The 24,913-nt window shown below is 52.4% G+C and overlaps 1 protein-coding gene across 5 annotated transcripts in view; it reads left to right on the top strand.

Moving 5' to 3' along the window:
* Positions 1-24,913, top strand: part of Slc12a5 (solute carrier family 12 member 5) — a 39,224-nt gene that overhangs the window by 10,888 nt on the left and 3,423 nt on the right. For 4 of the 5 annotated variants that reach the window (XM_042276792.2, XM_006970969.4, XM_042276793.2 and 1 more), the window contains exons 2-22: positions 2,067-2,161; positions 2,503-2,634; positions 2,872-3,018; positions 3,811-3,865; positions 4,339-4,469; positions 6,941-7,182; positions 7,888-8,099; positions 9,958-10,128; positions 10,391-10,489; positions 10,639-10,696; positions 14,593-14,767; positions 15,328-15,446; positions 15,742-15,840; positions 16,881-17,000; positions 17,308-17,412; positions 18,548-18,716; positions 20,781-20,976; positions 22,068-22,237; positions 22,598-22,729; positions 23,519-23,626; positions 24,703-24,825. In XM_042276792.2, coding sequence (XP_042132726.1) covers positions 2,067-2,161; positions 2,503-2,634; positions 2,872-3,018; positions 3,811-3,865; positions 4,339-4,469; positions 6,941-7,182; positions 7,888-8,099; positions 9,958-10,128; positions 10,391-10,489; positions 10,639-10,696; positions 14,593-14,767; positions 15,328-15,446; positions 15,742-15,840; positions 16,881-17,000; positions 17,308-17,412; positions 18,548-18,716; positions 20,781-20,976; positions 22,068-22,237; positions 22,598-22,729; positions 23,519-23,626; positions 24,703-24,825 — 2,858 coding nt within the window. Of the gene's footprint in view, positions 1-2,066; positions 2,254-2,502; positions 2,635-2,871; positions 3,019-3,810; positions 3,866-4,338; positions 4,470-6,940; positions 7,183-7,887; positions 8,100-9,957; positions 10,129-10,390; positions 10,490-10,638; positions 10,697-14,592; positions 14,768-15,327; positions 15,447-15,741; positions 15,841-16,880; positions 17,001-17,307; positions 17,413-18,547; positions 18,717-20,780; positions 20,977-22,067; positions 22,238-22,597; positions 22,730-23,518; positions 23,627-24,702; positions 24,826-24,913 lie in introns of those variants that run through there. The other variant, XM_076571170.1, reaches the window with a different exon arrangement.

The raw sequence follows: 24,913 nt of genomic DNA, 5'->3' as shown, positions 1-24,913 counted from the left end.
AATGGGGGAGCTGGTACTGAAGCTTAGCTTTCCCAGCTCAGCCCTTCCCTGAAGCACTAGAGATTTTTCTCTTACACCCCGATAGCTTCTCTAGTCCTGACTCTCCTGTGGCAAGAGCAGAAGGCGTCTGGTCAACATTTTAAAAGGAGACAAGATCTACCTTACTCTCGTTTCTCCTGGTTTCTGGTCCCAGACAGATCTTTTTGGATTCTGGGGTCTGAGAGGGAAGTCTTGTAGAGTTCTCCTTCAAATACTGTTTCCTGAACATCTATTATGTGCTGGCTCTCATAGGGAGGATGGGCCTGTTATTCCCAGAAACTCACCCCAGTGAGAGGAGAGAATGACTGGTGGTCTCTTTAGGCAATCAGGCATTTCTGCCTCAGTGGGCAAGGGGGAGGTGGGTATTTTTTGGAGCAGGTGCGGTCCCCCCTCCCCAACTTTCAGGCAAGTTGGGATACATCATGCTCTTGAGAGGGGTCCCTGCCTGGGTAACTGAAGAAGGGTTCCAAGAGGCTGGGGGAAGGATGCAGATGTTAGATGGATGAGGACACCAAGAGAGGACAGCTTGGAGATTCAGGGTCCACGGGGCCTCAGCTTTATTTGGAACTTGGACAATGGTGATGCTCCCAAGAGCCCACGGAGGTGTCTGCTGCTGGGGCTTCAGCCCTGGTGCTGAAGGAGGTTGACGGCTGGAACTGTACGGCGTGGAAACCGTACATCTTTTGGGAAGGACCCTTCTTCGCACCAACAGAGTCTCCTTGGCATTGCATGATGACCCTTAGCCCTTCTGGTGTGCAGCTTCTTTCATGGGCATTGCTCCCTCCTTGTGCCCAGGCAGCTTCTGGATCCTCTGGTGGACCCCCCTCAGCTAAATCCAGCCTCTTCCCTACCCCGAATTCCTCTCTTCCACACTTCCAGTTCATGAAGATATAGCATCATCCCGCCCATTGACCTGCGCCAGAAACCCCAGGCATCATCCTGGATTCTTCCCTCCCCCTCCCCAGACATCAGGCACAGCAATGCCTCCATAACGCTCGATGCTTGAGTCTTTCCATTGCCCCATATTGCTGTGACCTAAGTCACTGTCAGCCCTCGCCTGGATTGTGGAAAGGCTCTAGCTGCCGTGGTTCTCACCTGAAGCCAGAAGGCTTGCTGCAATACTCAAGTCAGCTCATGACACTCTTGGGCCTGGAACTCGGTGACTGCCCATTGTCCTCTGGATGGGGTCCAAGTGCTTCAGGATGGCCTGCCACTTCTTTCAGGCCCACGCTACCTCGAGTCGTCTTCTCCCAAGCCACTGTTCATCCCTAAGCCCCAATGTGCCCCTTCCTAAGACCCTACCTAGATCATGCTTTGTTCAGCAGTAACTTGTTCTGTTGGCTGCCACATCTGGGACATCAAACACACTGTTCTGGGTTCTCTCTGCCTGGAACACCCTCCTGTCACCCTCCCAGTCTAGCCCTTACTCATCCTTCAGTTCTCAGCTGACGCGTCACTTCCTCTGGAAAGCCTTCTGTGACCTCTCAGGCTGGGCCGCGTGCCCTCCTGCATCCCTCATGTTTCTCTCACAGACTTTAGCAGTCCTCTTTACAGCTTCTCTAAGGGCAGGGACAGTGTCTTAGGCTGTTCGATTCCTCCTCTGACCACTCTGTCAGCACATGGTAGGAGGACAGCGAAGGGGAGAATATAGGGTGTCAGAAGAGTATCCTTGGGAATCCAGAGTTCTCTGCTGTCCTCCCTAGGGGAAAAAAATCACACACCATCCACATACTAAGATGGGTTCATTTATATCCAACAAAAGAACTCTGGAGATTCATGGTTGATGAGCTAGGACCCTCCCTCAAGAGCAAAGAAGGACACATATGTTCATCAGGCACTCAGAACAGCCAGCGGTAAATTGGGTTCTTTATCCATGCTGCCAACTAAAATCATGCGAGAAGACAGCGACAGCCCAATTTCTCCAGCATGTGACCCAAGGCTCCGGGCGGTGAAGTGGCCACATAGCTATACGCAGGATGGCTAGGGGACACGTGATGAGCGTCACACCCGACTCCTCCTCTTCTCAGGTGATGGCAACCCCAAGGAAAGCAGTCCCTTCATCAACAGCACGGACACAGAGAAGGGAAGAGAGTACGATGGCAAGAACATGGCCCTGTTTGAGGTGGGCTGCTTAGGCTGCAGTTAGTCACGCTGGCTCATCAGTGCTCCCTCCCTCCCTCGGGAAGAGTAGACGCCTCTCCATTCCTCCCTCAGGTCCACCATCTTCCCCAGCCTCCCCCGTCCCTCCCTGGCCTTCCCTGGCTTTCCCTCGTGGTTCCCCGTCCTCCTCTCCTATCTCACCGCTGCCTCCTCCTGCCCCTCCCCCTGCTTCCTCCTCCTCCTCTGTTCCCATTGCATCCCAAACTCAGTGACTTGACCTCTGTCCCCATCTCCTACATCCAGCTCACTCCAGTTGCCGCCCCGAACTTCCGGCTCCCTAACACGGACCCCTTTCCTCCATAGGAGGAGATGGACACCAGTCCCATGGTGTCCTCCCTGCTCAGTGGGCTGGCCAACTACACCAACCTGCCCCAGGGAAGTAGAGAGCATGAAGAAGCAGAGAACAATGAGGGTGGAAAAAAGAAGCCGGTGCAGGTGGGGCCTGGGGGGGGAGGTGAAGGGGTGGGAGGGAGTGTGGGAGAGGAAAATGGACCTTATGGAGGAGTGAAGGGAGGAGGGCAGTGGCTATGTGGGGGAGGGGAAGGAATGGGAGATGGAGGATGGAGATGGAGGATGCGTGAGGGAGGCAAAGGGAAGGGACCTGGAGGAGGCATGGGCTAGGCTGCTGGTAATGAGTGGGGGTGCAGAGACTGATGCTGGCCTCTCTGGCAGGCCCCACGCATGGGCACCTTCATGGGCGTGTACCTCCCCTGCCTGCAGAACATCTTTGGCGTCATCCTCTTCCTGCGGCTCACTTGGGTGGTGGGCATCGCAGGCATCATGGAGTCCTTCTGTATGGTCTTCATCTGCTGCTCCTGTGTGAGTGACCCCTCCCCTGCTCAGTGAAGACAGCTGGGGTTTGGTTGAGGCCTGGGGGAGGAAGCTTGAGACCTGAGCTTTTTATAGGAATCTCTACTTACGATCTTTGAGAGTAAATTAGGTCTGACCAGCCCTTCCTGAATCTCAAAGGCTTCTCTCTGATGACTGTCAACCGGGCTTCACCTGGATCTATGTGTGTGTGTTCGTGCACTAACACACGTACTGCAGATTCATTGATGAAAATGATAAATGCAGAGAAGAAAACAAAATTCAGCGCAATTGCACAAGAGTTAACGTTTTTGGAAGGTCCCTACTCACACACACAAATGAGATTATGTCCCACAGATAACTTTGCAACTAGATTCTTGCCATCCACATTAAAAAAAAAATCCAGTCTCTATTGACCGCCAAACTCATATCTTGTGTCTTCACACACAGCCTTGAGACCACTCTGCACGTGAGGATACCAGAGCTGAAGCCTTGCCTCCCATTTTACATATGCAAATACTGAGGCTGGAAGAGTGAATTGTCTCTAGTTATAAGTTACCTCGGGGCCAAACTGAGGTGGCCGGAGTCCTCTGGCATGGTAGCTCCTCCTATTTTCGTGGTGAATAAGAGGTTATATTTTGAGAAGGGCTTGGCATGAGTAGAAGTTGGAACAGACCCAGAGAGAAGCTTGAGGAGAGGAGAGCCTGTGGGTTTGGCTGGTGGCTGTGGGGTACATTGGCTTGGCCACCAGCCAGACCACTGCAGCCCCCAGCGGCCACCATTCTGATGATCTCTTTCCTACAGACGATGCTCACAGCCATTTCCATGAGCGCGATTGCAACCAATGGTGTGGTGCCTGGTATGTGACCGGGGCCTTTGCAGAGGGAGGGAGGGCCAGGGGCCTGGTGATTGACAGGAGAAACAGAGGGCCAGGCTTTGTGGGCCCTCAGGACCCACGACCCAAAACAGTATTGCAGACCAAGAGTTGGGCTGTGATTGTTCATGGCTTAGGTAGGGGCGAGCCTGCTGGGTTTAGGGAAGGAGATGTTGGCGTTGAACAGGGCAATGGTCACCTTCTCCCCGCCTCAGCCTGAGACCCTCTTCTCTACCATCCTATTTTCTGAGCCATGACCTCCTTACAGGGGTAATTAGCAACATGGTAATAATTACTGCTGCAAGCTCCACGCAGAGTGGTTGGCTGCATCTCCTTTCTGGGGCTGCAGCCCGAGGTCTAGAGAAACCTTCTTCTGCCCTCTGTCCCAAAGCCCTGCTCCCCACAGAGCTGCACAGGGCCCTATGACCCTCTCGCTGATACTAGGTTTTTTTCTGCAGCTGGTGGCTCCTACTACATGATTTCCAGGTCCCTGGGCCCAGAGTTTGGGGGTGCCGTGGGCCTCTGCTTCTACCTGGGCACTACCTTTGCTGGAGCTATGTACATCCTGGGAACCATCGAGATCCTGCTGGTGAGAGGGGGAGAGGAAGAGGTGTGGGGTCTCAGGCTGTCAGCCATGTCACCAGTATTTCCCCAGACACCTGCTATAGGCCAGGCCGCTGCTTAAGGCCAAAGAGAAGTCGGATGTGGTCTGTCTCGAAAGAGTTCCCAGTCTGGCTGGGGAGACAAGATACAATAATTATGTAACACAAACAGCTGTGGTTTATCAGGCACCCACTGAGTTCTCAGCATAGCTCCAAGTGCTTTACAGTCATTATCTTGAATCCTTAGAGGTTTAAGTATTATGATGGCATTTTACAAATGAGAAGTTCCAAAAGGCAGATAGATCACTAGCTCAAGGTCACTCAGCTATGGGTGAGGTGGCAGGTGGGTTGGTAAGAGTTAAAATAACAGCTGGAGTAGTGAGAGCCCACCACATTCCAGGGAGCGCGCAAAGCACTCCTTAGATGTTAGTTTCAGAGGCCCGATAGATGGTTCTTAGATTGTAAAAGAGATCCATGAGGGACCCGTGTAGAGAGATCTGTTAGGAGTAGTGATTGATGGGGAGACACTACATGTCTGGGCTGTGTTTGAAAGACAGGGCAGCTGCCTTAGGCCTCCTGTTCTTTTTGTTTGGGTGGATGCAGATGGGGGATCCTTGGCTTAAGGAAAGGGGTGCAGCTTAGTTGCCTAGAATGCTCCAAACCCTGGCTTTGCTTCTCAGCACCGTATAAACTCTACACCTGAGAGGCAGGAGGATAAGCATGAGATCGCCCTCAGCTACATAGTGAGTTTGAAGTCTGTCAGGGCTGCAAGAGATCCTGTCACAAATGAAAAGAAAAAATGGAGCTAACGTTTCCCAGCCCCCCTGACCTCTGCAAGCCCTAAGACTTCCAGACTAGTAGTTTCCTCCCTCCCCATGAGTCTCTCATGTTTTAGAAGATGGCCATTTTACAGATGAGGAGTGCAAGGTCAGAGAGTCTCAGTTGAGGGACGTGAGCCGGCCTTCCTCTGGCTTCCAGGGTCTGTGCCTGTCCACTGTCTCCCATGGCCTTAGGGAACCAAAACCAACAGAGCCAGAGCTTCTGGTTTGGGGGCAGAAGAGGAGAAATCAGGGATTGGGGGTTTGAGGAGGCACATTGGTGTGAGCACTGTGGGCCTCTGTGACTAAGGACATTTCTAGATGCATTATCAAACGGTTCTGCCTGCTGCCCGACCCTGAACAACAGCAACGCAAGGGAGAAAATGATCCAGTGAGATCACAAGCGTTTTAGTGTGTCTCCCGCGTTTCTGTTCTTCTACATGACATTTTGTTCTGTCTTTGTAAAGCACAATTCCACCTATAAATATTTCCTTAAGAACCTGAAAACTCCCTTTATTTATAAATAAAAAGTAACTTAAATATAAGCATCTTAAGTTTAATGTGGACATTTTAGAAAATACGAATGTGCAAGGTGTCACATTTTAATTATTCAATAAAGGCTTCCATTGTCCTTTTTTGTTGTTTTCTTCTCTTTCATTTTTTTTTTTGAAGCAAGGTTTCTCTGTGTAGCCCTGGCTGTCCTGAATCTCTGTAGACCAGGATGGCCTCGAACTCAGAGATCCGCCTGCCTCTGTCTCCCAAGTGCTGGGGTTAAAGGCATGCGCCCCCATACCCCGCTTGTTGTTTTTTGTAAAGCAGGGTCTCCTTGTGGTCCAGGCTGGTTTGTTAGTGGTGATCCTCCTGCCTCAGTCTCCCGAGTGCTTGGATTAGACATGCCTGGTACCACCAACAGACGGATATCCCTACAAACCCATCTACAATTGTATAAACACACATGAGTAAATATTTCCACATATAAATTTATAAAAATGAGGCCATAAGATACATTATTTTTTTTAAACTTGACCTTATTCACCCAATACACTGCACATAGTTTTTAAACTCTTGAAATGAGTGAAGTCTTGCTATGTAGCTCAGGCTGGTTTCAAATTCTCTTGCCTTAGCTTCCCATAGTTTGGGATTACAAGGCTGTACCTCTGTGCTCACTGTGGGTAGTTTTTGAGTCAGTCCATATAAATTCATGCCTTTCCCACCTTTGCTGCTGGGGATTGAACCCATGGCTTATGTTCATACTGAATGTGCTTTCCGTCACTGAAACATATTACAGTCCCATGCCGTCTTTTTAAATAGCTTTGTAGCTTAAGTAGAAATATCAGATTTATTTACCTACCCTCTAGGGATAAACATCTATTTTTTCCAACCTTTATATCATAAATAATAAAAGTAATAGCTATAAGTAATAGTTCTAATAAATAGTAGCGGCGAAGGACCTTTCCCAGCCCCTTTGAGTGCCATTTTCATTGGCTGCTTCATAGACATTGCAGGGGAGCTCACACCACCTTCAGCCAGTGCATTGTTAATGGACCCCACTTCCCGTCTGGGAGGTCATTTCCCTGGGGTGAGTCTCAGCTGGCCTTCCCTGGGTCATCTGTCTGACTCCCTTTGCTCCTTTCCTGCAGGCTTATCTCTTCCCAGCCATGGCCATCTTCAAGGCAGAAGATGCCAGTGGGGAGGCGGCAGCCATGTTGAACAATATGCGCGTGTATGGTACCTGTGTGCTTACCTGCATGGCCACCGTTGTCTTTGTGGGTGTCAAGTACGTCAACAAGTTTGCCCTGGTCTTCCTGGGCTGTGTCATCCTCTCCATCCTGGCCATCTATGCAGGGGTCATCAAGTCTGCCTTCGACCCACCCAATTTCCCGTGAGTGCTGTCTTTCTGAGTCCTACAGTAACTGTGGTCCTCACTGGCCCAGCTCAGGTCTGCAGAGTCAGAGTCTCTACCAGGTCCCCTCTTTTCACCTCTCGGAACTGGAGTGTGTGGGTTGGGAGCAACATCTCCTGGCAGGGTAAATGTTTCCTATTTAGGGAAGCTTATTCAGAATGGGATAACATTTCTGGAGGTGGGAAGAAGTTCTCTTGAGCGTCTCATCTGCTTGCTGATGGGGACTTAGGAAAGTAAACTATAAATCGCTTCTGAAGGAACACACTCGGTGTGACGGGGAAGCTTCTGGATGGGTCGGCATCCTGGAATGGACAGTCTTAGTTTTTGACACCTTCTCCAGGATGGGAAAGAACCCAGAAGAGAGAGCCCAGGGTTCAGGTCCCTTTTGATTCTCTTGCTTCTCCGATGGAGTCTGCTCTATCTTAGTGGCAAAAGATAGGGCTCAAGGGGCGCTGTCCACGGTGCTGAACAGGACAGCGCCAGCAGGCTAGTTCTTCACTTTGTCTGCATGCTGGTCTCGCTTGGGAAACTTTATAGAAACTCCAATGGGCATGCTCCAGACAGAACCGGGATCTCTGGATGTGGGGCCCCGAAATCTGTGTCTTTAAAACTCCCAGTGGCTCCACTGTGAAGCCAGGGAGAGATCTTGTTCCTCCCACCTCCCTTGCTCACTTCTCTCCCTAGGATCTGCCTCCTGGGGAACCGCACGCTGTCTCGCCATGGCTTTGATGTCTGTGCCAAGCTGGCTTGGGAAGGAAATGAGACAGTGACCACACAGCTCTGGGGCCTTTTCTGTTCCTCTCGCTTCCTCAATGCCACCTGTGATGAGTACTTCACCCGAAACAATGTCACCGAGATCCAAGGCATTCCTGGTGCCGCCAGTGGCCTCATCAAAGGTAGGGGGAAGGGAGGGACTTGTGTCTATGGAGTGCATCAGGGATTGTAGGTTAAGTTGTCAGGACTAGGGGTATTCCTTGGGTTTCAGTTCAACCCAGTCAGCTTTAATTGAGCATCTTGTGTAGGCCATGTTCTGTCCTAAGCATTCTGGAGAGGTAGAGGCAAAAGAGTGGAATGTACTTCACTGTTATTAAGAAAGAAAGCCAGTGTTCTCTCCCTACTAAGTACTTAACACTGGGCTAAAGCACTGGGACCACCACATACACATATACTCAGTACTTGGCCTTAGGGATTTTAGTGGCAGATAGATGTATTAATAGATTATGATCCACAGAGATGTGTATTCAGTGAACAGAGAACCACGAGGAGGCACAGCATCCATATGTATCAGTTGTCAAGAACAAGGCTTCCTGCACTTGCCAAGGAGGCTTTGGAGGACAAGCAAGAGATTGTCAGCTGTATAGGAGAATACGGAATTACGAAACACAGAACAGCCTGCTTAGTGTGTGTGGCCATGGGAGTCACAGCCTGTCCTTCTGACCCCAGGTTATTTGCCGTGACTGGGGGTGTAACATACAAAGAAAGGATGAGAAGGGATGAGGCTAGAGAGGGTGGTATAAGCCAGACTGTGGCCGGCCCTGGAAGCTTTGCTGAGGAGTTTGGGGTCACATCCTTAAGGCAGTGGGGGTGAAGAAGAAGACAGATGCTGGGAGCCCAGGAGAAAGATGACTCTTCGGAGGAACAGTGATGGTTTCAGTAGTAATGAAGTAGGGGTTCTCAGCTGGATCTGCTCTTCTGCCCTGAGGTGCCTGACAGTGTCTGTGCACACACACACACACTCTCTCACACATGCTTTATTTTATCTTGCATGCTTATATGTGTGTGTACATGCATGCTATGTACATATAGAAATCATGGGACATCTTGCTGGAGTCTCTTCTCTCCTTTCCTCCTGTGGGTCTCTGGGATTGAACCCATACTCCCAGGCTTGGCAGCAGGGTGCCTTTACCCACTGAGCCATCTTGCTGGTCCCTGGAGATATTTTTTGGTCTTGAAAACTAGAGGGTTTGGGGCTAGAGAGATGGCTCAGAGGTTAAGAGCACTTGCTGCTCTTCCAGAGGACCTGGGTTTGATTCCTGCGCCCACATGGTGGTTCACAACCATCTGTAACTCCAGTTCCAGGAGATCTGATGCCTTCTAGTCTCTGCAGGCACCAGGCGCACGTGAGGTCCACAGACATGCATGCAGACAAAATACCCATGCACATAAAACATGAGAAAAACTAGAGGGATGCTACTAACATTTAATGTATAGACAGGCTTCTGCTAGCACCCTATAGTGCAGTTTGAGAGCCCCCCGGAGCAGAGTCATCTACCTCACCTGCTACTGGTGTGAGGTGGGGGAGCCCCTGGAGTGGGAAGAAAAGGCTTGTTTGAGAAATATTCATGAGTTGTGATGGACTAAAGTTGAGATGCCTTGAGGCAGAGGAAGGGAACAGGAGTAGTTGAGAGCAATGCCAAGGTGATTGAGTTGGTTGATGTTGGTGCCATTACCAAGATGAGAGATGTGGGCATGAGTTGGGGCTTGGGGGTTGATGAGGTCAACCAGGGACGTATGGAGTCAGTCTCAGAGAGGATTTTCTGTGTCTGTCCCACTAGACTGGACTATTGAAGGGCACAAACTCAGTCCCATTCAGCCTTGAAATCTGTGCCCACACCTTGGCACAAAGAAGGAGCTTGGGAAATGGTGGGAATGAGATTTGGTTGGTCTTAACTTTTTGCTCCCCCCCGACCCGGCTGGTCTAAGCTCTGGCCCCCAACTTCTGCCCGTCTCCCTGAGTACCTCGTCTTCCTGCAGAGAACCTGTGGAGCTCCTACCTGACCAAGGGGGTGATTGTGGAGAGGCGTGGGATGTCCTCCGTGGGCCTGACAGATGGCACCCCTGTTGACATGGACCACCCCTATGTCTTCAGTGACATGACCTCTTACTTCACTCTGCTTGTCGGCATCTACTTCCCCTCAGTCACAGGTGAGCGGGAGCAGGGGAGGGAGGCATCTGCCTGGGAGTGGGTGGACGGGAGGTTCAGGGACAAGACCAACAGCTCTTAGTTTGATAACTCTGCCTTTAAACAGTAGCTAATCGTTAGGCCCTATGGGAGAAGAAGGAATCCGGCTCAAAAAAGGTAGCTCAGGAGCCAGTATGGCAAGGCGAGGTACCAGGCTCCGAACTCCAATATGTGTCCTTTCCTCGATAGCCCTGGCTTCTATCTGAACTGCTCTTCTGCCTACAGGGATCATGGCTGGCTCAAACCGGTCTGGAGACCTGCGGGATGCCCAGAAGTCCATCCCTACTGGGACCATCCTGGCCATCGCCACCACCTCTGCTGTCTGTATCCTGCACAGCTGGGTTACGCCCACCCCGGGTGTATGTGGGGGGGCACTGTGGGAGGCACGGAGGTTGCCACCTTCTCTGGTGGCTCAGGATGGGTGGTGGTGGAGCATCACCATGCTAGGGATTCTCCTTCATTCTCTGCCACAGACATCAGCTCGGTTGTTCTGTTCGGGGCCTGCATTGAGGGGGTCGTCCTGCGGGACAAGTAAGTGAAGGAATGGGGGTGGGTCTTGTCCTGGGGGAGGGGCGGGCTCAGGAAGAAACTGACCTGGCAGAGTGGTGGGGACCTGAGTAAGGGGCCAGTGGGTGGGAGACCATGATAGCTGCGGATCTACTCACTTTCCTTTTTATTGTATATTTTATCTTGTTTTTTTTTTTTTTCCCCCCGAGACAGGGTTTCTCTGTGTAGCTTTGCGCCTTTCCTGAAACTCACTTTGTAGCCCAGGCTGGCCTCGAACTCACAGAGATCCACCTGGCTCTGCCTCCCGAGTGCTGGGACTAAAGGCGTGTGCCACCGCCGCCCAGCTGAATATTTTATCTTTTTTGTCACTGAAGCCTAAGAAGCTCAAAAGATGTCTCCTTTGGTTTGGGATAATGATATATCTATTTAGGATCTATTCATTCATTCATTCATTCATTCATTCATTCATTCATTCACCTAACACTCCTGTGTATTGTTCACTGCCTTAAAGGTTCTGAAGGAAGCAAAGAGTAACACAGGTTATTTATTTATTTATTTATTTATTTATTTATTTATTTATTTATTTATTTACAGAAATACAGAGAGCACACAGGGGGTTCAGTGTGACCTGGTCAAGTGAACACATTAATGAATACGTTAATGAACACATTACTACTAGTTTTAGGGTAGTTTGGCTCCCATTTATCTCCTTTAATTATAGACTGCCCACGAGATTGCCAGGGTCCGGCAGTTCCTTCTCCTCAGCTCTTCATGTAGCATTTGAAAGGCTTCTGCAGACTTCCCTCTGAGGAAAAACTAGAAGGTTTTTTTTTTTTTAAATGATTTGTTTATATTTATATTACGTACATGGTGTTTTGCTTATACATATGTCTGTGTGAGGGTGTTTAATCTCTTAGTACTGGAGTTACAGACAGTTGTGAGCTGCCCTGTGGGTGCTGGGAATTGATCCTGGGTCTTCTGGAAGAGCAGTCAGTGCCCTTAACCACTGAGCCATCTCTCCAGCCCCTAGAAGGGTTTTTAATACATTGTAATTTGTCTTGCACTAACCACAGATCAAAGTATTTGACTAAAACTCAGCTTAGTAGACTTTTATTATTATTATTATTATTATTATTATTATTATTATTATTAATGTGCATTGGTGTTTTGCCTGCACGAGAGTGTCAGGTCCCCTGGAATTGGAGTTACAGACAGTTGTGAGCTGCCATGTGCGTACTAGGAATTGAACCTGGGTCCTCTGGAAGAACAACCAGTGTAAACTTTTCCTGGTCATTGTTCCCTAAACAATACAATGTGACAGCCAGGTGCACAGCACTTCTGGTGTGTTGGGGTTGTCAGTCACCAGATATGATTCTGAGTCTCCAGGAAAGTATGTGTCTGCTGGTGGGTACTGTACCGCCTGCAGAAGATCTGAGCACCACAGAATGGGGCATCTTGGGAGCAGGGGCCCTCCCCACCACAGATTCTGAGTGTTGTCCGCCTCAGTCTTTCTTCCCACTTTCTTTAAAAATTTATTTGTTGCCAGCTGTGGTGGTGGTGGTGGTGGTGGTGCAGCACACCTTTAATCCTAGCATTTGGGAGGCAGAGGCAGGCGGATCTCTGTGAGTTCAAGGTCAACCTAGACTACATAGTGAATTCCAGGCTAGCCAGGGTTGTGTAAAGAGACCATATCTTAATGTCTTAAAAAGCAAAAAAATAAAATAAAATAAATAAATATTGATTATTATCAGTGTGTGTGTGTCGGGGGGAGGGGGTATGCATATGTGTGCGGTGTGTGTGTGTCCCATGGCACATGTGTGGAGGTCAGATAATGACCTTCAAGGCTGGTTCTCTCTCTCCACCACATAGTCTTGGGATCAAACTCAGGTCTGAAAATCTTGCATCTATGACTGTTACTTTAGGGTGGTTTGATCTCCATGCATCTTGTTTAATCGTAGACCTCTCACGAGACTGCCAAGGGTCCTTTTCTGAAGGACAGGCGCCTTTAGCCACCAGGTCATCTCACTGGCCCCTTTTTAAAACTTTCTTTTCCTGTCCACTTTCAGTATTGAGAATAGAGATTAGGCAACTAATCTCTATAAGGAAGGAGAAGGGCACCATGGGTGGTACGGGCATTTACAAGGGGAAGGAGAGAAATGATTGTGTCCTGTATTTCATGTGCATGTGCTTGTGCACACTTACAGCTGTATTGTACAGTGCCTTGGTCCCTCACTTCCGGAGAGTGTGTGTACACACAAGGGGTGGGGAAGAGACTCACATTAGCACTTGGGTCTCTTTGTGTCAATGTGATGAGGTTGTGAGGCTGGGCTGGAGTCAGGATGGGGGCCTGGGCTGGAGTCAGGATGGGGGCCTGGGCAGGAGTCAGGATGGGGGCCTGGGCAGGAGTCAGGATCGGGGCCTGGTTTTTCTACAAGGAAATTAAAGCTTGATTTTGTTTTAAGATATGGAGTCAACTGAAAGGTCTTTAGGGGGTGTGTGTGACCAGGTCAAATGAACATTTGCATCTATGATGTTATTTTAGAGTTTGACCTCCATGCATCTCACTTAATCATAGACCTCTCAGGAGACTGTCAAGGCTCCAGCAGTCCCTCCATCCAGAGCTCTCTGCCTGGTGTTTGAAGTATCTCAGCAATGCCCCTGAGCACATCTCCAGGGACAGGATCCCCCAGCTGTGAAGCAGCATCTCCCATCTTCCCTCCTTCTCCATCTCTTGCCTCTGTTCCCCTTCCTTTCCTTCCATTTTTTCCCCCTTTAAAGATATTTGTTTGTATTTTATGTGTATGAGTGTTTACCTCATGTATGTCTGTGTACCATACATGCTTGGTGTCCGTGGAAGCCAGGAGTGAGTGCTGGATCCTCTGGGACTGGAGTCACAGGCAGTTGAGAGCTGCCATGTGGGTGCTGGGAACTGAACCCAGGTCCTCTGGAAGAGTGACCAGTGCTCTTAGCAGCTGACCCATCTATTCCACCTCATCCGCCTTTTGGGGGTAGGGTCTTGCTACACTGCTCGGGCTGCTCTGGAATTCCTGGACTCAAGGAGTTCTCCTGCCTCAGCCTCACAAGTGGCTGGGACTGTGGGCACATGCCACCACACTCCTACTTCAGGACAGTTGCACTGATACAAAATTATTTTGATTTTTTCCCCTCGAGACAGGGTTTCTCTGTGTAGCCCTGGCTGTCCTGGAACTTGCTCTGTAGACCAGGCTGGCCTCAAACTCAGAGATCCGCCTGCTTCTGCCTCCTGAGTGCTGGGATGAAGGTGTGCGCCACCATGCCTGGCCTGTTTTTTTCTATTTTTTAAACATTAGCTTATTATATGAGTGTGTGTGCGTGTGCGCATGAGCATATCTATACCATTAGTGCACATATGATGTCAGAAGACAACTTGTGGGAGTCAGTTCTCTCCTCCTACCGTGTGGGTCATGTGACAAGCGCCCTTCCCTGGGAAGCCATCTTGCAGGCCTTTTCCCTTCCGTTCTTACACCCTCAGCACACAATACAGCCAGAGCCCCCATTTTTTACACGGAGACGCCGCAGCCCCATGGAGCCGATTGATTCTCTTCGGATCACCACGTTAGCAATGGACTGTTTATTAAAATCATATTCATACCCCGTTCTGGGCAGTTTCCACATTCTGTGTCCCACTCCCTCACCATTGGTGTGAGGTGGGCTCGTGGAGGTTGTCGGCTTACAGCAGAGGAGGGGCAGTGATGTGCTCAAGGTCACACAGACAGGAAGGACCAAGGACGTCTGGTTGTGTATCTCCTTTGGCCACTGGGAAGCCTAACCCCGCAGTCAGCAGCATCTTGCTGGGCATGCCGTCGGTCTGGGCCAGGCTGCTCTGGAACCCAGGTGGCGTTGCTCACCCAGTGTCCCTGTCCCCTCCTGTGTCTTTCCAGGTTCGGGGAAGCTGTGAATGGCAACCTGGTGGTGGGCACCCTGGCCTGGCCATCCCCGTGGGTCATTGTCATCGGCTCTTTCTTCTCTACCTGTGGGGCTGGACTCCAGAGCCTCACAGGGGCCCCGCGCCTGCTCCAGGCCATCTCCCGGGATGGCATAGTGCCCTTCTTGCAGGTCAGTATGGCAGAGCTGCCCCACACAATAGACCAGTCATCTGGGCCCCTGACCAGCAGACACGGAACCAGGGCCACCACCAGCCTTGGGTTTCCTCCTAGGTACCGCCCACAGCCGCACTGAAAAAGAAGGGACAGTATTTGGGATTTGGCCTGTGATCTGTGCCATCTCTGAACACTATCTGCTCTTAGAGGAAAAACAGATGGCTCTTCTCCAGCCTAGGGGGCAGTTGGGGACTCAGAGAGCCAGCGACAGGGCTAGAAAAGGCTGTCTTTTCCTGTGGTTCTTAAGAATAAATCCATAGAGCACACAGACACACCTCACCTGTGCCTGAGGGGCCTGTCTCCCTCTGGGAGTCACTTCAGTGTTATTGCATGAGGATGGCAGTGGGGGTGAGTGAGACAGAGATAGCCTGCTGCTCCCCCGGGTTCCCGAGAGGACACAGAATATAGCCAGCCATCTCTCCATCCCTGCTCCCTGGCTGTAAGAGTCCTGCCTCTATTCCCCTGGTTCCCAAGACTGAAGGCGTCAGTCCCCCACGATGGCCGCTCTGTCCTTAGGTCTTTGGCCACGGCAAAGCCAACGGAGAGCCAACCTGGGCGCTGCTGTTGACTGCCTGCATCTGTGAGATCGGCATCCTCATCGCCTCCCTGGACGAGGTCGCCCCCATCCTTTCCATGTGCGTGCTAGGCCTGCGGCCCACCCATTGGCCCCACGAGCCTTTCTTCCTGGGTTCCTCTACCACCACCTTAACAACCCCGGGACGTTCTCCAGCGGCCGCAGAAGCCTCTCCTCTGTTGTATAGATTTCACCCTCACACACTTGAGGGCGTGCCGTGAGGTCTGGCTTTTCGTCACGCCTCGGCCCTCGCCTCCTTACCTCTCTTTCCTCCATGTCCTGTTTTTGCTTCAAGTCTCGGTTTCTCTTTCTGCGCCTCTCCCTGCCTCCGCCTCACCGGGAGTCTTGCATTCTAGGTTCTTCCTGATGTGTTACATGTTTGTGAACTTGGCTTGTGCGGTGCAGACACTGCTGAGGACGCCCAACTGGAGGCCACGCTTCCGATATTACCACTGGTGGGTGCCCATTTCCCCATCCCTTCCCACAGAGCCGCGTCTTCCCTCTCCTTAGCCCCGCTCCAGACCTGAGGTCCTCAAACAGGGTGTCTCCTCCTCTCCAGCTTTTGTATCCAGACAGCTCGAGTGACCATCTTTCTTTGTCCACAATACCCAACCTCTTTCAGGATAGCAGGAAGGTCAGAGTCAGCAGGACTCAAATCCACAGCCTGACTCTCCACGTCCTGCCTGTGAGAGCTTGGGCTGATGCTGGGGCCTCTTTGAACCTCAGCTGCCTCAGCTGGGAAGTGGGCACAGTAGCCACACCCCCTCCTGGGTTTCTGGTGAGCATGTTGGCAGGCGGTACAGGGAGGATTCTCTTCTTGAAGGAGCTCAGACCTCCTTACCATGTTCCTCTGTGGCTTTTCTTCTGTGATGGGAAGGACCATGCTCACTCCACAAAGAGAAAGTTGAGTTCACAGCAGGTGACTGGCCCATGGCCACCCCATGAGACTATGAGATAATAGACTTTCTTTTTAAAGACAAGGTTTCTCTGTGTAGCCCTGGTTGTCTTGGAACTAGCTCTATAGACCAGGCCTCAATCAAACTCACAAAGATCCATCTGCCTCTGCCTCCTGAGTGCTGGGATTAAAGGTGTGCAGCCCCCACCCCCAACCCCCAGGCAGGATAATGGACTTTCATAGAAGCCACCTGATTTGGGTCTTAGGGCTCATGGCTGCTGGCCTCTTTCTGGAAAGTCTGCTTCCAGTGTGTCCATGGACCACTGTCTCAGAAACCATATGAGGCCATCTACTTGGAGCTGTCAGGCAGGGTCTAGGGACAGAGACTAGATGGGGTAGTGACTCTGGAGTCGGGTGGGGCAGTGGCCTGTCCATAGCCCCTGTCTGCATGGTGCTCAGGGCGACAATGGTGTGGCCTTTAGATCTAGATGGCCGTGTCTTGCCCAGGCCTTGCCTGCCACCCTGCTCTTGCTGCCCAAGCCCAGGCATCACCATCAGCCCTGCAAAGGGTTCAGGACCTGGGTTCTCTTCGTTTTCCAGGACCCTCTCCTTCCTGGGTATGAGCCTCTGCCTGGCTCTCATGTTCATTTGCTCCTGGTACTACGCGCTGGTAGCCATGCTCATCGCCGGGCTCATCTATAAGTACATCGAGTACCGGGGGTGAGTGAGCGCCACGAGGAGGTTAGGAGGGCCCAGGGAAGGGTGAGGGGCACAAAGGGGTGAGGGCTGATTGGGTGATGGTCCAGGGCTGGAGTACAGGGAAGGGGTGACATGGGGTAGGTTTGGAGACGAGGTTGATGATGCCGAAGATCTAGATTTAGGAGTGATTTCCAAGGGACCGGTTACAGCCTGACTAAGTCAGGAGGTGAGAGCGCCATGGGAGATACGGCTGTGCCTTGGGATAACCGATCTGCGGGATGCTCCCCCTCCGCTCCTGGACTCATGTGACCCCCTTCCTGGTCCCCAGGGCAGAGAAGGAGTGGGGCGATGGGATCCGAGGCCTCTCTCTCAGTGCCGCTCGTTACGCTCTCTTGCGCCTGGAGGAAGGGCCTCCGCACACCAAGAACTGGAGGTGAGTGGCGAGAGCACCTGGGGAGGGGTCAGGGTGAAGGTGCCAAGGGAGCAGGGGCCCCGTTCATCCCTCTGGCTTTGTTTGGCTGAGTGGAACCTCTCTCCAACCCGCCTGCCCTCTTCTACAGTGACGAACTGAGCCCCAGACATTTGTTCTCCAGATCTATTCACCATGTGTTTGTCTATTTGATCATTCCGTTACTTGTGAAAAAAAAAAAATCCCAAACTCATGTTGTATGGCCAACTCCCTTCCTGGCTCTGGGGGAGCTGCCAGCTCACAGATCTGTGGAGGTGTAGAGAGAGAGGGAGGCAGAAAGACAGTGCTTCTGCAGAGTCTGCTCCCTTGCTTTGAGGGTGATAGGGTCTCACACGAGTCCCCAGACTAGTGAAATCGTTTCTACTGAAGATGAGGGGCCCTGGGGCTTCTAGAATCGTCTTCCCCTTCTGCCCTTAGGTCAGGTACTTCCTAAGTGGCTATTGCACACACCCAGCTTGACATCTGTCCCCTTGGTTCCACCTCGGGTCGGGTTGGAAGTCTGAATTATGGACATATTACTAGCCTGGGGCTCCCAGATACGGGGCTTGGTGCTGTCTGTAAATTCTCACGTGGTCAGCATAGGGTCCAGCCCAGGACAGATACTTGGTGAATACTATGAAAGTGACAGAGAGTTGGAGGAACGCGATGCTGAATGTATAAAGAAGTGTTGGGGAAATGGCAGGAGGGATGGATGGATAAGCTTATACACATACGGGAGTCTATCTGGGTGAATAGATGGATGTGTGAATGGATAGCGGGTGGGTGGATGTGTGGGTGAGCCAGTGAATAATGCCTGGTAGGTAAATTCATCTGGATATTGCTGGATGACTGAAGGATGAAATGGATGAGTGGGTGGTTGAATGGATAGATGAATGGGGTAGATGGAGAGATGGGTGGGTGGGTGGATGGATGGAGAGGTGTGGGGAGATGGCTAGAGGCTTACCGCTCAAGGGAATGGCTGCTGTGGCCCAGCAGGTTGTGGCTGATGGGGCCCAGGTGTGGGGGCCTAGAGGACAAATGGGTTATGTCAGTTATATGGTGGAAGGGTGGGGTGGCTGGGAGGTGGGAGGTGGGTCACGTGAACCTGCACCCTCTTCAGGCCCCAGCTACTGGTGCTGGTGCGTGTGGACCAGGACCAGAACGTGGTACACCCCCAGCTGCTCTCCTTGACCTCCCAGCTCAAGGCAGGGAAGGGCCTGACCATTGTGGGCTCTGTCCTGGAGGGCACCTTTCTGGACAACCACCCTCAGGCTCAGCGGGCAGAGGAGGTGAGCAGAGGCCGGGTAGGGTGGGAAGCCAGGGTCTGAGGGGTCTGAAGCCAGTCTTTGCTCTGCTGGGCTCGCCTTCAGTCCACCTTCGGGATCGCAAGGCGCTTGGGAGTCTGTCTTCTCCTTAGAGGAGGAGCCTAGGGTCAGAGGGCGAGCGAGTGCCTGAGAATTCCACTCACAGGAGATGGCTGGGGAGATGGCTCCGGGGATGAAGCCCTTGCTGTAAAAAACACAAGGACCCATGTAAAAGCCGGGCGCTGGGATGCACATCTGTAACTCTAGCCCTAGGGGCCGGGGATTGAGACATGAGGATCCCTGGAGCTCATTGGCCAGCAAGGCTAGCCAATCAGTGAGCTCCATGCTTAATGAGTGACCCCAGAAAGTAAGGTGGAGAGTGGTAAGGGGGGACAGCCGATGTTAAGCCCTGACCTCCATCCCTGTGTGTGCACATACACAGTTCAGCCTACAGAACCAAAGGCTGATAGAGCTGGAAGGGCCCATTTTATGGATAGGGAAACTGAGGCTTAGGGATCAGGTTACCTCTCCTCAGAAACTACTCTTCCTTCTGGAGGGGTAAATCTTTTCAAATCTTTCAGGTGTTTTAAAATTCAAGCAAAGCAAAACAAAAACAAAAACCAACCAAACAAAAAATTAAACAAAACAAAAACAAATTCAAAGCTCTTCTAGGAGGAAGCCAAGGCCCAGAGAGGGCTGGCAGCTTTCTGAAGTCACAAGGCTGGCTGAAGTCTAGCCAGGATTTGCACATGCCCCTGGCTCTGGGTCACCTGCTTTTGTCACATCCACAAAGGAGCATATGCAGCCACTGTGAATGGGGCAGCTGAGTGGGCATGGACGGCAAGACAAGTGTCTAGAACCCAGTGGGTTAGGAGGAAGTGGGCTCTACTTCAGACTCAGGCCTATCTTCCCCCAGGGCTGTAGCCGGGAGAGAGAAAAGGGGGCCTAGGGAGGCAAGGTGAGACGGGGAGGGGCCCCTCTAATGGCTTGTGACAGTTTCTGTTTCTGCCTCACTGGGCCGTTCACACCGATCCATCAAGACTCAGAGCTGGAGGCCCCAACTGGTCAGGACGACTCAACGTGGACTGGCCGAGGGCATGCTGGGAACCAGGCACAAGGCTAGGCGTAGGGCAGAGCAAGAGACCAAGTGCTAGCCACAGGCCACAGGCCACCCGCGGAGGCTCCGACCCCGTCCGGCACTGTTGAGTGCTTTGCTGGGTTAATAAGGACAGTGCAACAGGACACATTAGGGCTATGATACAGGGCAGTGTCCTGAGCCCTTTCAGGAATCAAGTTGTGTAATTCTCCTGATTCCTAAGTGGAACTGCACCCCCATGGGACGATAAGAGTAGAGGTTAGGTGACTTGCTCAAGGCCACAGCCGGGAGGTGGCGGAGATGGGAATTAGCCTCTATTTGTTAGACATCAGGTCAGTGGTTGAGGGCAGAGCGGTTAAAATGAGCCTCCGGCTGCTGAATTGTCACTCACGTTAGCAGCTTGTCCTTAAGCGAGTCTTAATTCCTCTTAGCCTCGATTTCCTCATTGATAAAATGGGAGTAATGAGAACCCTTCCCCCAGCGCAGATTAAATGTGCACAGAAAATGCCCATCGTTTTTGTTAAAAATAAATCATTACATTGTGTAGCCATGCAGGGCAGCCTGGCTTACCTGAGGTCTAGGTGGAGGGTGGTCTCTGGGGAGGGAGGCATCTGAGTCGAGGGGGGGCAGGCTTTAATGGATGATGGGTCAGGAGCCCGTGGGATGGAGGTGCAGAGCAAAGGACGTGTTAGAGCAAGAGCAGGGTGTGAGGAGGTGGGGTGCGTCCTCGTCCTCGTGATGAGCAGGAACAGGGACCGAAGGTGATGGGGTGCCGGTGTGGGTCCTAGAGTGAGTCAGATAAGATCATAGCTGAGGTTCGGGAAGACAGATGCAGAAAGGGCCAGAGACAGGGAGGGAGGGGTGAAGAGACGGGAGGGAGGCTGGGAGCCCCAGCCCAGGGTGTCCGAGGCTGGCCCTTACCAACACCCGCTCCCCCACCCCCCACCCCGCAGTCTATCAGGCGCCTGATGGAGGCTGAGAAGGTGAAGGGCTTCTGCCAGGTCGTCATCTCCTCTAACCTGCGTGATGGCGTGTCCCACCTGATCCAGTCTGGGGGCCTCGGCGGGCTGCAGCACAACACCGTGCTCGTGGGCTGGCCTCGGAACTGGCGGCAAAAAGAGGATCACCAGACATGGAGGAACTTCATCGGTACTGATGCGGCGGGCTCAGAGAGGAAGGGCCTGGCCCCGGGGTTGCACTGCTTCTGAGCGCGGGTGTGGGTTCAACACGCGCATTCACGTTACATGTTGGCTTCTATGTCAGGCTCTGGGATGAAGACAGGGCAGGACAGGGCAGGGGGAAGGCTGCAGCTTCAGGGTCACTGTGGTCAGGGTCTGTGTCTCGGCCCTGGTCTTTCCCACATGTGTCTGACCGACATTTATAGAATGCGTTTTGTGTGCCAGGCAAGTCGAGACTTTCTCTAATGCTCTCCTGTCCCCGAGCACTGGGCACTGTCATCTGCATGTTGGTGTGAGACTGAGACACAGAGACAGTGAGGATTTTGCCTGGGTCACACAGCTGGGAAGTCAGTCATGTTTGAAACAGCCAGAGGCCACCCGTGGTGCGTTTTGTTGTTGTTGTTTTGTTTTTGGAGACGGGTTCCTCTGTATAACCTAGCTGTTCTGGAACTGCTTTTGTACACCAGGCCTCACAGAGATCTACCTGTCTCTGCCTCCCGAGTGCTGGGATTAAAGGCGTGTGCCACCACCGCCCGGCGAGCCCAGGGTTTGATCCTGGAATCCAAAAGTCTCCGGTGTTGAGGAGGCAGAGACAGGAGACCCCCTGGGATTCAGCTGGCCGCCAGTCTAGCCTACTCTGTGAGCTCTAGCCCAGTCAGGTCAGGCAGAGAGTCCCGTCTCCAGCAGGCAAGCAGACAGACAGCTGCAAAAACAAATGAAAAACTCCAACAAGGCAGACGGCTCTTGAGGGACAGGGAAGGAGGCCTGAGGCTGATGTCTGCCTTCCAGACACATCTACACATGTGGCCCACATGAACCTCATATACACACACAACAGGTTGGGAAACTGAGACCAGGAGAGACTGAAGTGCTTTCTTACAGTCAAATAGCCAGTAGATGATGAGGCCCAGTAGATGCTGGTGTCCTGATTACCAGAGTCCAAGCCAAGGTCAGATGGAGTGTGGTGGGTGCTGGGTACCAGGAGATCTTGTGGCTTTATCTGGGCACCAGGAAGATTGGTCACTGTTGCCCTCTGGTCCTTTTTTTTTTGGCCTTTCCAAGAACTGGTCCGGGAAACCACAGCTGGCCACCTGGCCCTGCTGGTCACCAAGAATGTTTCCATGTTTCCTGGGAACCCTGAGCGCTTCTCCGAGGGCAGCATCGACGTGTGGTGGATCGTGCATGATGGGGGCATGCTCATGCTACTGCCCTTCCTGCTGCGTCATCACAAGGTTCGTGTGCACGCGTGTCTGTGGTGTGGGGAGGGTGTGTGTGCATGCGGGCATGTCCGTGGGGAAGCTCGGGCTTTGGCCTGCCTCCACGCTTGCCCTTCCTGGGGGCTCTGATCATCTCCCTCATCACGGGTGTGAGGAATGATGTCTCACCCTGGCAAGTACATTGCTCCAAAGGAGAAGGGTGTTTCTACAGGGAAGTGGTACCTTAGCGGAGGCGCTCAGACCTGAGCAGGGAGGTCTGCAGCTAGGGACTTGGCGGGAAGAGCCCGTGGGAAGGGTGAGGGGGTGGGCACTTGGGCCACGGGTCTTCTCACAGCTTCTGGCTGGACCTTTCTGGATTGCCTTTGATCCTTGCAGGTCTGGAGGAAATGTAAGATGCGGATCTTCACTGTGGCCCAGATGGACGACAACAGCATCCAGATGAAGAAAGACCTGACCACATTTCTGTACCACTTACGCATTACGGCAGAGGTGGAGGTGGTGGAGATGGTGAGTCCCCAGAAGCCCCTGAAGTTCTGGAGGTCCCGCCAGCGGCTCTTTGCTATTGGCCCTAGCACCAATCAGGGTCCTCTGATACCCATCAGCAGATGATGCAGGTTGCCTTCCCCTGTGACCACCCCTTAGCCTCTTCCATCTCATCCAAGATCTCATCCAGCCAGCCTCCTCTCACAGAGTAGCTGCATGAAGAGCGTTCACTCCATGGCAGACTGCTGTGTCTACTTGGCAAGTAGACACTCTCGTGGCCTCCGATGAGATACACACATCAGACATTTTCATGCCCAGCTAGAATGTTGAGACACAGAACCGGTTCAGAGTTTGACTGCACAGCACAGTGAGCGGCAGAGTCAGGATTCAAACCCATGCAGACTGCTGCCTGGCCTGCTCCTGGTGGGGACTGGGTCCCACATCTCTCTCCATCTCCCCAGTGCATCCATGTGTCCTGTTGTGTTCTCGAACCTACCCATGTAGTCATTCACCGATCACTCATTCATCTCTGTTCTTTTCACAAACTTCTTCCCCGTCTTCCTTCACTCAGGTAATTAATTAATCGACTCATTCATCATTTCACCATTTACATCCTTGGTTCTGTGTTGGGTGCACAGGGAACCAGCTGCCTGCTCTCCCAGGCCATGGCCCTGTGCGCACAGTCCCCAGCCTCCCACAGCCTTGGTGCTAGGACATGTGATCGGAAGGTGCAGGCTGGTGGGAGGGGGAGGCTCCTGCCTCCCACCTTGGCCTTCCTGAGTTCGGAGCTCCGGCTTTCCTCCCTGTCCACAGCACGAGAGTGACATCTCAGCGTACACCTATGAGAAGACACTGGTAATGGAACAGCGCTCTCAGATCCTCAAACAGATGCACCTCACCAAGAATGAGCGGGAGCGGGAGGTAAGGGCCCCCTGGCGGGGCTCTCGGAGCCACGACTGCTTCAGACCATGAGGTTGCACAGGCATGAGAGGCTCTGTCATTCCTGGCCATCAGCTCCTTTAACTTCACCGTAGTAACCCTCATCTGCCATCACCTCCCGACACCCTGCTCCCCTGCAGTGGGACTACATGTGACTGCGCATCCTCCCGGCCCCCTCACAGGGACTTTGGCATTGAGACAGACTTTCTTCTCTGTAGGAGACTTCTAGGCCCGAGGGAGAATAGTGGATGCTAAATATGTATGGATGACGAGTTCTCAGGGGGTGTGGGCTGCCAGTGTGGGAGACAAGGGTTCATGTAACAGACTCTCAGGGTGGGTAACTGATGTATATTTAAAGACAGGGATGTTGGGTAGGAGGCAGGGCCAAGCCTCCTAGGGTATGAGTGAAGGGCTTTCAAGAGTAATGGTGCTGAGCGTCCCATGGGGTAAGATCTTTCAGGTTTCAGTCACTGGTCTTCTGGAGCATGCATAAAAGACCCACCCCAGGGAGTGGAGTCCCTGGGGGAAGTGAGGGATGATACCCAGGGCTGTGGACACAGGAGCTCCTAGAAGTGGGTGTTAGGTTGTTCGGGGAATGAGTGGCAGGCAGATCATGTAGGCAAGGGTGAAGAACCATGATTATGGGTCTCCCAGGTGAGGAGAATCTGTTTTTCAGAATGTGGCTGATAGGCGCTCAGGGAACTGAGTGATGGGCCCTTGAAGGGTGGGGGTGCCACCCAGGCTGATAGTGGAAGTGATAAGAAATGGCATCTTCTGGGCAGCCAGAGTGATGTGGGACCATCGTGCGAGGTTCACGCCTTGCTGTGCCAGGTGTTAGCCTGCTGGTTGCTGATGGCAGGAAGGTCTGAGCTCTGGAGAGCAGAGGCCAGGTCAGCCATGCAATAGGTGTTTGGTCCTGAGGCACCGTACTATTTTCACAGTGTGTGCCACTCGGGAATGTGTGTAACCTGGATGAGCACCAGATGCAGTAATGGCTCTTGGCAGGGCGTGGGCGGTGACCCCCAGCAGAGCTGGCATCAACCTATGTCACTCCCTAGATCCAGAGCATCACAGATGAGTCTCGGGGCTCCATTCGGAGGAAGAATCCAGCCAACACTCGGCTCCGCCTCAATGTTCCCGAGGAGACAGCTGGCGACGGTGAGGAGAAGCCAGAAGAGGAGGTGAGTGGCTGGGGTGGCTTGGCTCTGGCACGTGGGAGCAGAACCTCTGGCCACCAAGAGTCACCTGCTCAACAACCACCCCCCTCCT

Source organism: Peromyscus maniculatus, chromosome 4 (assembly GCF_049852395.1).
Source record: "Peromyscus maniculatus bairdii isolate BWxNUB_F1_BW_parent chromosome 4, HU_Pman_BW_mat_3.1, whole genome shotgun sequence".
NCBI lineage: Eukaryota > Metazoa > Chordata > Mammalia > Rodentia > Cricetidae > Peromyscus > Peromyscus maniculatus.
Note: the sequence above shows the minus strand (reverse complement) of the source record. Positions and strands in the feature narration are given on the sequence as shown.